The 16,175-nt window shown below is 40.6% G+C and overlaps 2 protein-coding genes across 2 annotated transcripts; one reads left to right on the top strand and one right to left on the bottom strand.

Moving 5' to 3' along the window:
• Positions 1-696: 696 nt before the first annotated feature.
• LOC5514571 lies at positions 697-5,097 on the top strand. Its single transcript, XM_001634700.3, has 3 exons — positions 697-935; positions 1,461-1,690; positions 2,314-5,097. Exons 2-3 carry the CDS (start codon positions 1,477-1,479, stop codon positions 4,176-4,178), a joined length of 2,079 nt encoding a protein of 692 aa, XP_001634750.1. The 5' UTR covers positions 697-935; positions 1,461-1,476; the 3' UTR covers positions 4,179-5,097.
• Positions 4,661-16,096, bottom strand: LOC5514581 (SCY1-like protein 2). The gene is made up of 19 exons (XM_032384290.2): positions 15,697-16,096; positions 14,571-14,728; positions 14,344-14,443; positions 13,932-13,976; positions 13,700-13,846; positions 12,862-13,077; positions 12,446-12,559; positions 12,016-12,141; positions 11,745-11,921; positions 11,497-11,619; positions 11,165-11,278; positions 10,698-10,830; positions 10,274-10,392; positions 9,661-9,761; positions 9,014-9,117; positions 8,245-8,306; positions 8,040-8,156; positions 6,429-7,152; positions 4,661-5,663 (listed from the first exon to the last, which is right to left on the bottom strand). The coding sequence occupies exons 1-19, from the start codon at positions 15,931-15,933 to the stop codon at positions 5,494-5,496; spliced, it is 3,087 nt and encodes a 1,028-aa protein (XP_032240181.1). The 5' UTR covers positions 15,934-16,096; the 3' UTR covers positions 4,661-5,493.
• Between the last annotated feature and the right edge of the window lie 79 nt (positions 16,097-16,175).

The following is a 16,175-nucleotide window of genomic DNA, read 5'->3' on the forward strand; positions in this document are numbered from 1 at the left end:
GTCTTCATTGATCTGCGCACAGTACCCGCAGATTTAATAAATAATAAAAGAAAATCCGTTTATTTAGCCACGTGATCTCAGAGTAGGAGGCTAGCCTGCCAGCTAATGTTGTGTGACCGACGAGGCTAGAGATGAAGCTAAAAGAAATGGGCGGTGTGTGTGTGTGTGTGGGGGGGGGGGGGGGGGGGCACTCCCCTGGGTACGGGCCTGTGAGTGAAAAGATAGGAAGGGGTTGGGGGTTATTTTCTATAGGCCCAAGAAAAATTCTGACGATGTTAACTTGACTTTTTATTGCCATAAATACGGACTGCTGTTTAACATTGGTAGTCCGAGCGTTGGCAGAGGCTACTAGCCGAGTAGAATTATTTTAAAACAATTAAAATTATTCCAGTCAAAATTTGAAATCGCTGTGCTGTATGTGATGCGGTTGTACCATTTCTTATCATGTTGCGGCGAAGCTCTCTGGACTGCAGAACTATTCACTTATTTTACGGAGTTTTATTTCAACTTCTAGGTTTTGGGATGTTGCTATGTGGTGTGTGGTCTCCCATTTTACCACAGGCTAATTTATCAGGTATCTCTTGTGCAAACGAAACGGACCCTGGATCCAGTCCGTATTCGTGATCCTAGACACGCAGCATCTCTTGCCACCAGCAAGGAAAACTGGTAAAACCTGTTTTCTTGTCTTTTGAACAGGTGAAAAGAAAAGGCTTTGGTTACTACAAAACAATAACTGATGTGGCGAGTAAATTAAGACTGGCATTTTTTCTCATGAGACAAATCTCTTAGATCTTTAAGTTCAATCATATGGGTCTCGTGGTACTTGGATAGATCAGATATCTTCCTGTCTTTGCAACAGTGCGAAGCTGTGATGAGCGAAGTTGGATGAGCTGAGCCGGCTGAATCAAAGAAATCAAAGATACATGAACTGTGAGGTATGAGAAGCCGGACGTTAACCGCGCTGAGAGATTGCGCAGTTTACATTTGATAAATTATCAAAGTTGCATTTACTGCTCAGTTTCAGACTTCTAATAGACTCGCTCTATATTTTGCAAATCAGGATTGGAAGAAAATCGCATGGGTTTCCATTACAATCCTGGAATACTTCCTACAGCCTCATTAGAGCAGATGAATGAATCAATGCAAAATTAGATTGATGACTCGCAATTCGCACATTATCCACAGCTGCTTTTATGGAGCATCATCATTCTAATGAATGTCATCTTATTCGATGTCATTCACTATGATAGGAATGCCTCTGAGGGAAAAGAAATGCTACAAAAGAGAGTCACATTCTTTTGTTGCAGTCACCAGAGTTCATGCTGCAACCCCCCCCCCCTCCCCTCTCCTTGAAAACAATCCTGGAACCGCCCTAGGCTTTAAAGGGGCGTATTGAGGCTTTTACTTTTGTGAATGTAAGAGTAAAGGTGCCCTTACTGAAGTGTTCGCGTTTTCTTTAGGCATACGCTGTTCACGATGAAGATCTCGACCAAGAGAAACCTTGGAATCGCCGCGTGCCTTATCGTCATTACGATAGTGGTGATGTACTCTTACTGTGGTGGTCGTTCGTTCTGCTACTCTTTCCCCTTCTTTAACCATGTGGGCAGCAATCAGCTGGTAGTGACGTCACTAATCGTGGATCCGGCCGAAGAAGAGCATAAGGGAGGCTCAACATCGCTTGGAAGAAAAGGTAGGGTAAGAAGGTACTTTGAAGTGTCCGCATATGGAGGGACAATTTACAGAGTTTGATTATTCGCAAGAAAATCAGGGCCTTGCGGGAAGTGACCGCTTAAAATAGGGTGTAACGGATGGAGGTCTGTTGCACGGATATTCCACTGGACTAATGTATTTTACCTTATATATAAAGCATTCTACGGTCGATAACGTAGGGGAACCGGAAAAAGAAAACTGGCGAATTTTACAAATTCAAATGATATACAAGCTAGGAGATAGGGCTAATACCAACATAGTGTTAGTATGTCTTGTGAAACACTGTATTTCTTTTTTTCTTGGATATTGAAATTCATCGTTATTTCAGAAAATTTTATTATTCTATTTTGTGGTTCAGCAAAAGAATGATATCGTTTTTATGCCTTATCCCACAACCTTCAATAAGAGGTGATGAACACATCCTGAGCTCTGTTAACTGGACAAGAATAACAGCAATAATTTGTTTGAATCTGGCTAGGAGTTTGACCTCCTAGCCGCATAGAATGATGCCGTTTTTATTGTAGATAAAATTTCACAGTGGTTCAGCGTGATAACTTACACCAGGTAGGACGCTTCACTAAGAGGATCTAATTTTTACTACAGGTACCCTCCATTTCTACATCAAACATGATCCGTCCTTTGGCAAAGAGCACACAAGCGACACTAAACCTGACAAGTTTGATGATGACTCAGGCTGGGACCCACCAAGAACACGGACCCACAGACTGCGCCCGCCTTCGGACATCACAGGAAAAGTTGCCGAGGAGATCCTCCGCCGAGCAAATGTTTCAGAGGAAGAGGCTAACAAGGAGCTAATCAGAGTCGAGAAAGTAGACGAAAAAGTCGATCGCGAAATACCCAAAACAAATACATCGTTCAAGTCTTCTAAGAAAGGTTTGGTCGTTTCTAAGAATAAAGGTTACCCTAGAAAAATAAACTTTCCATGGCATATGACACTGAGCAAGAATAAGCAGGTCGTAGATGGACGGTGGTTTTGGAGTAACAAAAAGGGAAGGAAATCTGAAAATACAACAAGGGGTAAGCAAACAGGCGAATCTAGAGGGATATATCGTATCAACACAATTGAAGTTCCTCGAAGACGATACAAGAGTCAGTCTCGCAACTATGACAACACGCACTCCACGCATACGTCAAACGGCACACATCAACACGTGCACCAATCAGCAAAAAGAAAGGTTCCAGTGAAAGCGCCTAAAGTCAGATTAGATGGGACAAACGAAGAATCCAGCTCATGGCTACAAGAGGAATCAGGAGAAACGGAACCGTCCGGAAATGGTCATACTAAAGAATTCCACACAAAAGGCGGGTCATCAATAAAGAGTGGAAATTCTACTACGAGCAGATCCCTATCGATAAACCAACAAAGTGCCGCATTGAAGAACAATTCCACGAGGGGTGGGGCGGCGGATGAGGTCTCGTTTCACCATCTCTTAGCGTACATCAGTAACTTGGAGAAACACCGGACCCAGTCAAACCTGGACAAAGCCGTCCATAAAGACGAGACGGACTTGTATGATCAACTCGTCTCCCTGAGGGACTCTTACAAACGCGGTTCTTTTAACCTCACAAAAGCCTTAAGTGAACTGGTGGGTAATAACACTCGCGTGGGCTTCGTGGATAACACGCGCGAGAGGCTACGCAATGCAGGATTGGTGCTTAAAAGGCGGGACTTTGTCGGGAGTGACAGGGAATTGATCAGGACTAAAAGAGAGCCTGGCTATCTTGATAATGCAACAGGGGAAAAGACCTTGGAGTTACGCAGACGAAGTAGCGAGAAGGAACTTATAAGAGTTAAGAGAATCTCAGAGGAACAAGATGATGATGATGCTGGTAGTACAACAAAGATGCATAAAAGATCGTCACTACCAGACTCTACTAAGAGAAGCAACACTAGTCAATATAACATGCCAAGTGAACAAGGAAATAATAATAATGTGAGTTATGGTAGTGGTACAGCGATGGTTTATGGGAATGTGGTACAAGGAAGTCCGTCACCTGATTCTTCTAAGAGGGTCCACACTAATACATTAATTCACGGTTTTCACAACAACACCTCAAGTCACCGACAAGCTAATGTGGGGAGAAATCGTACCACAGCGAAGGCGCATAGAGGCATGACGCGAAGAAAGCTTTCACCAAGTATCACAGTCTTTACTAAGATTAGTAACACTAGCAAATATATTGACGGCGACGCGCCAAGTCACCAACAAAAGCTAGATGGGGCGAAATCAATGAGAGACGGCATGAACAGTGCGAACAACAACAAAAGGAATACAACAAAATTGTCTGAAACTGGGGCGATGACAGCCCAAGAAAATACAGGTGTAGTAATGAAAGTAGTATCTAACTCAGTTGGTAAGGTAATTACAGCACAACTTGAGAGTCCTGTGGCGCAACGTAATGAGAGGGATCTGGTGCGAGACAAGAGATTTGATGTCGACGATTAGCCATAGGTCTATCAACGTATCACGTGAACAAATTCCTCTTGACTTCCATGTCAAGGTCACATAATGCCAAAGGCAGGGTGAGATGGGCCGAGCATGTAACAAGTTGTGCATTATCACATCATGTGATCCAAATCGACCAATCGGGTCGCGTAAAGACAAACGCAAATAATGACGAAGAAGATACAACCGAATCTTCTGAAAATAAATAAAGATAGATCAGCCTAGTCCCTTGGATTCTGCACGAGGTTACTTTGGATGGCCGTGAGATTAGAGGGGAGATGAGAGAGATGACTTCATATTAACCACAGGGAACCCTAAACACCACAGGAATCCCGAAAGAACACAAGGAACTAGGCGTAGTTTGGCCGATGTGGTGCTTAGCCATCGTAGTCAATACAAATGAATGCGCTTTACAAACTGAGGCATAAGATATCCAGAGGGGGCTACAAAAGTAAGGAGCAAAATCAGAAAACAAACAAGGATCTTGGTCATCAAGATTTCTTTCCCGATCCCATTCTTATAACCTGCATTATAATATACTATGTTTCTGACTTTGATTTCTATCTGCATTCATGACGTATACCAATCTATTTGCCGCTACGCAGGCTAAGTAACAATGGCCACTTAGGCCTTGAACAAACGGCGTTCTTCTGGTGTATCGTTTCAAAATTAATATAATACAATACAATAATCTTTATTTATAGATTATTGATAAACCGTTCCAAATGCAAATTCAAATATTTACTTAAAACAAATGATACATTTGCATTTGGAACGGTACATCAAAAGAACGGCGTTTGTTCATAGCCTAAATAAGAATATTTTCGTTTAGTATCAGCTGTGTTCTTGTGATCGTGTATAATGACTGCAACAAAAGTCTACTACATGTACACATAACAATAAAGGCACCATCCAAATACTAAAGCCCCACATTGTTTCTCCATATACCTGATCCCTGTTAAACGGTCAAATGAATCCAGCGCGGCGTATAGACGCCCCGGAGCGTAAAATTTCCTTGTTTAAACACCCTATCAAACGGTCAACCAGAAATGATAGCCAATTTGTGACCACATTTTGCCGGATTCCCCTATAACGACTCCCATCTTTTATATTATTTGGCTCAGGTACGACTCTAGAAATAATACAAAAGAACTCATGGTCTTCAAACTAATGGGTTGAGATATAGCTATTCTCTTGTGCAGCCGTTCTCGGCATATCCAGAACGGCAATGACATACGAGAGACTGAAATTTATAATGTCATCTGGTCATCCCATCAAAATAAAAGCCTGATGGACCGTGTCTTTAGGTAATATTTTAGCCAAATATGTCCTTCAGATCATTGGCTGATCCACCTTGAGGGGTAGACTGGAACGGAGGCGGCTGAGGTCTCATGACATTACCCGTCATTCCTTGCGGCTGTATAAAGGGCCCGGATGACGACGTCATGGCACCACTGCCGTACTGCGGTCTCATGCCCATCGTACCTGAAATACGAAGTGTTAGTGTACAAAGCATTACAGAGAACGACCCTTGAACCGCACTGCCAATCAGTTGGTCACTTCATCAAAGCTCTAAATCAACAATCAATGAGATTGGATTAAGGCAAATAGAAATTTAACTAACAGTTATAACGTATGTGGGTTATAAAAAATTGTCTGGAATACAGTGACTTTCGTGGGTCGAGATGGGACATCTGATATTTGCCTTTTCATTCACATGTGCCCCTTCTGATTTTTGTGTCGCGATTGTTTTGTTTTTTTTGGCGACGGAAGCCATTTCGCAGGCACGGCGGCCGTTAGACCACCAATCAATTAGAGAGCGTTGAAAATCAACAGCAACGCAAAGCTTAGAAACAATTCGAACTTTATTCAATCGCTGGCTTTGTGTTTATCGGTATTTTCTCGGTGACAGAAGCTGGGAAGGCGATCCACTATGATGGTGTTGTGATCGATCTAAAGCTGTGACGATGCAAAGTTGGAAGAATTCGGAAGTCGTGATATTGTCGTCTACCAAAAGCAGCTTGACTCGGATACAGTACGAAAAACACAAGGTGCACGTGTGAGTCTAATACTAAGTTTTTACTAAACCCAGGCCAAACATTCAAAAATAAGAGTGTCTAATTGAAGAAAGGTACACTACATCACTCAAAAGCACATGAATAAAAATCTCTGATGTTTGATGTTATTGCTACCACAGTAACAAAACTCTTATTGGACTTCTGGTCTTATCTTCAAGGTGTGTCAACTTACCCGAGCCTTGAGGTCCTTGTTGACTCTGCAGAGCACTGAGCGACTTCTTGCTCTTATTCTGTAAGTGACTCATCTCCGGGGCGAACAGCGTGTCAAGCACATTAGTCGTCTTCCCCTGCTCTGTCCGACTCAAGCCGCTTGATGGTGTCCAGGAAGGACCAACAGGCTTGGTTTCCAGGGGTCTACTCTTCCCAATACCAGCACCCCCTCCAGGCATCACGCCCATACTGTTAGATGCCCCCAGAGTGTTCAAATTACCAGACGATGACATAGCTCCGAAATTTCCGTACCCACTAGAAAAAGTAGAAGTACTGAACGTACTGCTCGGTGCTGCGCCAGTGTTGAATGCACCGACAGACATTGTTCCTGTATTGAATGATCCTCCAGTTCTTTGGCTTCCCATGTTGGATCCGTAAGACATCCCTATTGATCCCATACTGGAGTTGTTTGACATAGACGTACCCCACGTATTGGAGCCAGAAGCTATTCCTGATGAGCGCATGCTGGTCATAGCACCACCACCAGATGGGGTGTTACCACCAAGCATCGGCATCGAGGAATTCAAGGCAGACCCCATAGTATTGGGCGTGGTACCACCCATGGGCGCTTGCTTTTGCTGGAACAGCTGGTCCATCGACGATGAAGGTGAATTCCGTAATGACGATGAAGGTGAATTCCGTAATGTTGACGGTTGCGAGAAAGAAGCTTGTGAGGGTGAGGGTTTCTGAAGGAAATAACAATCGCAATTGAAATCATTATATTGGAAGGTTTCTGCGACAACATAAACCGCAATGATTCGAATAAGCACCCTCCTTTAAATAAGCAGCCCCTCCCTAATAAGCGCCCCTACCCTACCCCTAGAAATATCCCAACAAAAGCATCAAATGAATGGTGCAAATCTGCATTGCATGTTATATAGTTCGCATTGACATTCTTATATTACAACGATATTGTCATCGATTTATAAATAATCTAACAGCATTTTTACTGTCGTTTCAGTATGTCGCAAATAAAGTTTGATTCTTAATCGATTCAAAGCTGGTATTTTCAGCTGAAATGAATTTAGCGCCCCCTCTTCAATAAGCGCCCCTCCCCAATAAGCGCCCCCACCCCAATAAGCGCCACCTCTCCAATAATCACCCCCTGTCCAATAAGCGCCCCCTCTCCAATAAGCGCCCCCTCACCAATAAGTGCCCTCACCCCAAAAGCGCCCCCTCTCCAATAAGTGCCCCTTTCCAATAAGTGCCCCCTCTAAAATAAGCGCCCCCTCTCCAATAAGTGCCCCTTCCCCAATAAGCGCTCCCTCTCCAATAAGTGCCCCTCTCCAATAAGCGCCCCCTCTCCATTAAGCGCCCCCTCTTTAATAAGTCCCCCCTCTCCAATTAGCGCACCCTTTCCAATAAGCGCTCCCCCAAATACCAGAAAAATTAAATAAGTGCCCCTGGCGTATATTCGAATCATTACGGTAACTTGCATGTAAAAATCTTGTGAAACCACAGCCACAGGAATAAGGTATATCGTCACATCATGAGGCATATCTTTTAGACAGAACCGTTGCGTGCTTTCGGAGGTCAATAAGAAAGTTTATTATTGAATACAGAGAATGTTTACCTTGTTAGTATCAGAGGAAGCAGGTTTCAACATGGACAATTCGGACACACTAAGAAGATCCCCATTCAGATTGGCACCCTTTGAAGAATCATCTTCTAGACCAAACAGCTTATTGAACTGAAAAATAAATAAATAAATATACAATGTCCATCTTCCTCTTCTAAGGAAATCACAAAATTGGCGGTGGGTAAGCAGGTCAACATACCTCGGTGTTATTGGTTGCATTACTTTTAGCTGGAGACCCAGTTTTTTTAGTACTCTGTTGCTCTAGAATAAAACAATGCTCAAATCAATATATACTTCAACAGCAAAAATGGGAAGAGGACTTGATAACTCAAAGAAAGGGATGACATGATTGTAATGATGAAAGTGATGATGATGATTTTAAAAATAAAATCATCAAATTAACGCTTGTCAAAGAGATCCTTTCACAAGCGTTAATTTAAAGTTATGTTAATTGATGCCAATTATATGGTTGTAAAGTATACCCCATTTTCAAATAAAGTTGCACTGTGAGAATCCATGTGTTGTAACCCGCTATGCATCAGAGAAAACATTAAGGGAAATCCGCATTGTCACCAGTTTACTTCGGGAGGTCCGACGGGAACCTCAACCGTTAAAAGACAAAAAAATCTATTAGAATCCGAGATATTTAACTGGCCATCCGCTCTAATTTATCAATCACATCCTCAAAGAAACTTCCAATAGACACACTGCTTTCAATATTTTGAAAGATTTTTCGCGTTTTCCGTTAAAAATCATCGGATATTGTTAGGTAATCGACCGGAAGTAAACTGGTGACAATGCAGCTTTAACATAACAATACCAAAATAACAGACATACAACATACACAATGCATGTTAAATAGGACACATTGATTCTCAATGGCAACACTATGTAATATATAGGGTCATAAAACTATAGGTTCCTAAATGGTCTACAGTTGTAATGGCCTTGCATACATAAATACATACCCTCTGGAAGGGGTTGACCCTCAGCAAATGCTCTATCAATCTTGGACACCAAATCATCAAGTTGCTTGGCTTCTTGGACTTCTTGTGCAAACTTCAACGATGACCTAAAACATATTGCTCCATGTCAACGTTAATCAAACCAAAGGAAAAAAAATACTCTCAGCAACTGTATACAGTATGTAACGTTTCTTTTGAATCTGTGGTATTTTTTTGTTTACACTTTTTATTTTTATTCGTTGAGTAAGTGTGGTTTTCAGAAAATCGTGAAATACTTTTAGTTATCTTATCTTATTAAGCACTTAAAAAAGACTTACTACACTGTAAGTCTTTTTTGCGCTGCTTGACTATTACACTTTGACATTAGACTTTGTTGCATGGGTTTTTGAAAACCATTCTAATAAGGGCAGGATTTTGAAAGGGTACTAGTATAAAGTTGTTCATGAATTCCATGAGCAATTTCGCGAACTCATGTCTCAAGAATGGTACAGTACTAGTGATGTGTGCATACATGTATCTGGTACCTAGCCTACAAACAGTAGCTCTGTGCAGGAAGGAAGTGCCCAGATAAGGTCACTTCCCCACACAGTTTTTCAGCAAAAGAACTGTTTAAGAAAGTAGGTAACTTCTTATTTTAGTTAGCAACTTACTGTGTCTGCTCCTGCATTTTGCCGAGTTGTTCAAGTTTAGCTTTGTGCTCCACCTCCACACGCTTGATCATGTCCCCAAGCAATTTCATGTATTGGGAAAACTACGCAAAAGCAGAAAGTTATGCATTATTATAGAACGACTCTATCAAATTCAACACAATAGACATGTAGTTGACTGTGCCTTGCAAGTACTTTTTTGTTCATGACAAGCTGTGACATCATTTGTGCATGTTAAATGACAGACCCATGCAAAAATGAGATCTTTTTGTTAAATAGACTTAACACATATAAGCCATAAATCAACAAGATGAACAAACGAAACATTAATGGAACATAGCTTTGATAATGTACGAACATTATTTTAGTGATGACTTTTTCTTATTTCTTAGTCAACAATCTGAGGTAATTAGGCAACAAGTGCCCTAAAGGCATGGCTAAACTAAGATTTATGTGACACACAACATGTATTTCCCTTGTTTCCAAATGTTTCCACATTTAGCCACTGCCAAAAACAGTATACAACACAAAAATGGATTCACAAACTAGAAAACAGGCTGCACACTACATGTTGCCCCGGCGACTCATTTGCATACTAACTGGTTACCATCCTAACCTGTTTCAGGTTCAGTGATGGCTCTACTGCGAGAGGGAACAAATATGGTATGGCCCTCATTGCTAGGTAATCCTTGTCCATACCAAGCTTCTTGTGAACCATGGTCTGCTTGAATATGCCTTTTGAGCAACACAGCAGGTTAGTAATTGTTTGATTCGTACATCTCCAATGTGGCGAAAAAACAAACTCCAGAATTTAAGGGATATTAATGCAGGGTCTCTAAGTGTATGTAGATCTCCAAGTTAAAAAAAATATTTTCCTTATAGAAACACTGCATCACAGGAAATATCCTGGTTAAAAAATGGGTTGGAAAAGAAAGTGAAAAGGTTTTGTTCTGTAGGAGGGGGATGTAATTGTTCTGAAAGAAAAAGTTTCAATAGATTTGCATATGTAGTCTAAATACAAAATGTTTGGCAAGGGGTACCCAGTATAGCCATGAGAGTTGGTGCCTCCCTAGATGGAATTTGTGCCAGGAATGGCAAGATATCCTCAATCACTAGGTACTTGTCAAGGTGCTCCAGGATCTTTCCAAAGCATACCAGGCAATTGACACGCACCTTTGGAAAAAACAAAGAAAAAACCAACAAAATGTAGTATTGATGCTGATTACAAAATTGAAAGGTGAATTACATGGCCCTTGGAAAGGGAGGGGCTGGGAGGTGATGTAGAGGGGGGTTGAAGTACTTGTTTTTGGTAATTCAGTTAACTACCATGGCAATTTTGGACCCTTGAATATCAAAGAACTCAGCTCCAAATTTGGGGGTGGTCTATGGTATGCGTTTTTGAAATTGGCGTTGATAAGATAAGTGAAATGCTGAATTCCAAGACCATTGATCATAAATTTCTGTGCCATGTTTCACACAATTTCATTCCATTGTATCCTGTACTTACAGATAGTGATGAAGTCTGTAAACACAGAGTCTTAATCCTAGGGATAACAGCATTCTTCATTGATGGATAGTCAACCATACTGGCAAATTTTGGGATAACATTCAACACCATTTCCTGTAGGGGGAAGAATGATAAATTATTTAATTCAATAATCTGTTTTTACATTTCTTTCAAAGACATTTTCTTCTTTGTGTCTTTCGTACCAAGGAGGACCCATAAAGAACCATACGCTACGTACCTGTTCCTACTAGGAGGCCTCATAACGAACCATATGGAATGTGTATTTGTACTGAGAAGGCTACAGTACATAAAGAACCATATGTTAACTGTACCTGAATTTGTATGGAGGAGGCCTCTAAAGCACGGAACACCATGGGTAGGACATCATCCCGTACAGAGTCCTTTGGTGTTTTGCTAAGAAGTAGGTCTAGCTTCTGCAGGAAGATTATTGTGACCTGACAGGAAAGAAAAGACATCCTTGTGTTAATACAAACTGTGACATAAAAGTATGTGGAATACTAAGCAGATATGCAGCTGATTTCCTCCAAGTAGCTTTTTTTCATTTATCAGCACTGATTACCTGGACTGGTTCCTGGACCTTAAAGACTGGTTTAAGCTCAGGCAAAATTAGCTTGGTGTACTCTTCGGCTGTGCAGTCTTCTGTAATCAGCAGGATATTTGGCAGGACAAATGGGATAACCTGTAGGTTGGAGAGCTGAAGACAGAGCTGAGGGAGCACACGCTGCATGACGACCCTCTGTGAAAAGATGTTTGATATCCTATCAGAATCAGTTTGCTCGCACACTAGTGACCACATGTGACTTTATAGATGTTTTTAAAGCATACCATACCCTGGGTAGCTTGGGCATCACTTTGTAGAGACTTTTAAAGAATTGAGTCTTAGCCACATCATCTCTTTGCATCAGCGAATCCAAGTACTGTAATGTCAGGGCAGCCACATTCTCAAAGAAGGGAATCTGTTAAAAAGAACAAGGTTAAATTAAAAAAATATGTACACAACTTAAGGTTACATTAAGTGTACCTACTGAATATATTAATTTTATACATTGTAAACAAACATCTCCTTCTTTTTTTCTACATCATTATCATATTACCAGAGCTAGAAATTTAAACCATTCAAACAATTTCAATTGCTATAGGTCACCATGCACCCAATAGTAGTGATGATATTGAGAGCAATTATAACAATGTTGGCCCTTAGGAATTGTAATTTTCTGTTATTTGACCAAAATGCTAATTGCATTTAAACAATAATATCACCTTGGCCATCTGATGGCAGTCTGGTCTAAGGGATGGTGTCATGCTCAGAAGACTATGAACTTGGCTCTTTAAGGAGCCAGGCACGCTCCCTAGACTAGCATGTGACTTGGACATCTGAAATAATAACAACAACCTTTAGATCACTGTGCCTTAAGTTTACAGTACTATTAGGCACTAATGGATTATCATGCTTATGTAGGGTGCAATTCACCAGCTGCATTTAAGTTGGACAAACAAATTAAAAACACTCATTATTTAAAACATACAGACTTTAAGCCCCAAATACTTCCCAACAACTGAGAGATGCCTTACCAAAATTTACACAGATAATAAGCATGTGACCAAATAAACACAGCTATGTGGGCAGCATTAAATGTACATATATGTGTAGATCTAGTCTAGGACACCAAGCACACCTGTTCCACATTTCTCTTGAAGGCTGTCATGTTATTATCACATTGGTAGGGAGGGGCACCTTTGTTGTACACTGCATGGATCAGAGCACCCAGAGAGTACATATCACTTGAGGTATCACATGTCCTTGACAAGATGAACTCTGGTGCTGCATAATTTAGATCAGGTTGGGCAAGAGGGTAAAGGCGTGGCTCCCACTCACATCCACTATAGGTAGACTGAATAGAAATAGAAAAAAATTTAATATCAAGTCAATATTCAACTATACACACATGTATCTGAAAACTATGTGAATGCTTACACGCATACAGTATAAACAATGAATGCTAGAACTTCTGAAACCTGGCTTTGTATTCGCATTAATTTTTTTAGAGCTGTTAAGCATTATAATGTAACATGGACAACCATGGTGCAACCTTACTTTACTGAAATGCATAGGTGCATATGTACATTGTACATGGTATTGTTAGTGGTGTACAATGACTGCTAGAGTTTGGCTTATAATTTTAACCTCTACATTCCAATCTCACATCATACTGTATCAAATAAGCTTGGGCAATTCCGTAAAAATGGGAGATTATTTCAGTCACCCCTTTGTGTTTCAATTCGTTTGTCACTAATAACAAAAAGTCAGTAATAGCGAGGTGGGAACTGGTGGCTGAATGCCTTCAATAAAGGGAAACAGGGGAGTCAGAGAAAGATTCCCTCATATTATGTATGCCTATTAATATAAACCTTGCATTGATTATTACATTCGGTTATATTACAGTTCGTCCTGCTGATGTGTACAGCAGCATTCTCTCATTGTCAAATTCATATAAAAAGGAAGAGCAATATTACCTGTCCCTCAACAATAGTTGGGGTAGAACTAAAGAAGAGACCGGCGATTTTCCATTGGCCATTTTTAGTGATCACAATATTCTCAGGGCTAAGATTGCCTTGAAGGATCTTGGCATCATTGTGGAGGAACATCAGGCCTTCTACCAACTAGAACAAAAAATCAGTTTAAGATTCATTACAACATTATAGGTCAATGAACAGTTATTAAACAGAGAAATATTAACAGCTATACCTGATATAGGCCATAAACTCGCTCCACATCATACATTTCAAAATTCTAGGGGATAAAAAAGACTTTCAAAAACATAATATCAAAAGAACAACAACAAAACAGTTTTTGGGTCAGGTAGTGAAAAGGCTGTTTGATAGCATTCCCCTATAGGTGTGAATGCTGATATTAGGGTGATTAAGATCCACCATGCTGGCAAGATGACCCTTCCTCTCACACATTCTATGGCACATGCACGCTTTTCTTGCCAGCGTCAAGTCCTGTTTAGGACAGCATTCCATGCTTTTTCCTGTCCTCTTCAGGACATGACTCTGGCAAAAATCATCAGCGTGTGCACACAATAGAGCATGTGTTGGGCGGTATCCTCCTGTCCTTGTAACAGATGTAAATCAGCCTATTACAAACAATAACTTACCGCAAACTCAGGTGGTGGAGGAGATGGCATGTTATCATGTCTGCCAAGAACATTAGACAAGCTGGCAAAAATGGGCTCTGTAGCAAATGCTAAGCAGTCTCTGGATATACAAAAAGTATAAAAATATATTAAAATTAGCCTAGTTATCTGTCTTCTTTACCAACCATTTGTTAACTGTTAACATTTTCTTGTATGGGGAACATTCAATAGTTACTTGCAATACTTACCTTGACTCTTCCATGGCATGTTGTATTAGGAGTAACCGTGGATGCCTGAGCCGGGTCAACTGGACAGCACCTTTTTTCATGAGCTCCAGTACAACATCTCTATCCCGTTTGTCAACAGTGTCAAGAAGTCTCTTCTCAAATACGACAAGTGAAGCTTCCTGTAGCATTACATTAAATAGTGATTGCTAATGTACAGTCTATTATACAAGAAATTATAAAACCAGGGTTTAATAAAACCTTGCTTGACTGAGAATTGGAAATAAATAAAGTTAAAATTACTATGTGAAAACAGTAGTTGGCAGAAATTCTGAGCATTATCCCTTCATTGTAGCACAAGGAGACTTGCAGGCCCTACTTATTTCTATAACCATCAATCAATCATCAGCTTGTATGGAAGAGAGAGACCATACCATAAATGACCTAAAAAGCACCGGGGCATTTAGCATAACAAGCATTTACAGTGCAATGAATACAAGGATTTAATGGTGCAGGTATACGGAAACGAGAAGTAGGTCAAGATGCTATACTGCGAGGACAAAACAAAAGAAAATTGCAGACATCCTAAGCAATGAGATCAAGGAGAGTTAGAGAGCTGTACCCTTATTTTGAACTTGATGGCAATTAAATTACCATTTATATTTCCAGAATTCCTATGTCGATTGTTTTTAAGCTGGCAAGGAAGGGAGCAGGGGGGGAGGGGTAGTATAGAGGGGGGCATTTATTAGGTCATTTACGGTAAGTATGAAAGGAACTATTTTTTTGTCAAATCACGCTAGTAGATCATTTGTATAGCTTGTGTAGCTTGTGGCTTTCAAATCCAGAACTTGTTGCTACCGATAGGCTATAAACTATGGTCTACTAGTAGATCGACCAATTAAAATGCAGCATTGATGATAGACCACTAGTAGTGTTATTTGACGAGAACACATTCTATATTATACCAGTTATACCAGTTATACCATACAGACCATATGAATTTCTATAACAATTTCAAACATAGTCTGAGTAAGCAAACAAAGAAATAAATATACACTAGTTGCTATACCGCAGTAGTATTGTAAGATTAAGGTGATTATTGTTCCAATCAAGATGATCTAGAGGAACATATTTATTTAATTCAGTTCACCTGCCCGGTTGTCTTGGCCTTTCCTTCAAACACTTTCCAAGCCAGATTGGGCCCAAAACTAGCCACATGTTTCCCGACTTCGTAATCCTTGGTGAGGGGATTACCGACCAAAGCTCCCACGGCACCGACAGCACTTTTCGTGGCGCAGTAAGCGGTCACAGTGGCGCTCACTGCAGCACTTTTGAATTTATCCAGCTTGCCTAGAACGGCACCGGTGTACGAAGAAACTTTCTCCATTCTCGTATCTCAATAAAAATACTAAAACTCACACTAGGTTTAACTGTCTATTATTTTGAATTTATATACGAGTGTTATTATTTATAAAATCCGTGATTTAGAAGATATTTTGACACGGAAGCAACAATTGTACCCGCCATTTTGATTTTTTGTAAATAAGAGCTGCGCATGCGCAGATGGTCTACTGTTGGCACATTATTTGCTAGGGCTGCTAAGAGAAGGTCATTATTATGAAGGAGCTA

Source organism: Nematostella vectensis, chromosome 6, assembly GCF_932526225.1.
Source record: "Nematostella vectensis chromosome 6, jaNemVect1.1, whole genome shotgun sequence".
Lineage (NCBI taxonomy): Eukaryota > Metazoa > Cnidaria > Anthozoa > Actiniaria > Edwardsiidae > Nematostella > Nematostella vectensis.

Bases quoted from the DNA above. Each gene is read 5' to 3' on its own strand.
- LOC5514571 (XM_001634700.3), top strand. From the start codon at position 1,477: ATGAAGATCTCGACCAAGAGAAACCTTGGAATCGCCGCGTGCCTTATC. The intron at 1,691-2,313 runs GTAGGGTAAGAA...TTTTTACTACAG, and splicing joins AACATCGCTTGGAAGAAAAG to GTACCCTCCATTTCTACATC.
- LOC5514581 (XM_032384290.2), bottom strand. From the start codon at position 15,933: ATGGAGAAAGTTTCTTCGTACACCGGTGCCGTTCTAGGCAAGCTGGAT. The intron at 10,831-11,164 runs GTAAGTACAGGA...TTTTTTCCAAAG, and splicing joins TACAGACTTCATCACTATCT to GTGCGTGTCAATTGCCTGGT. The intron at 7,153-8,039 runs GTAAACATTCTC...TATTTCCTTCAG, and splicing joins CTTCCTCTGATACTAACAAG to AAACCCTCACCCTCACAAGC.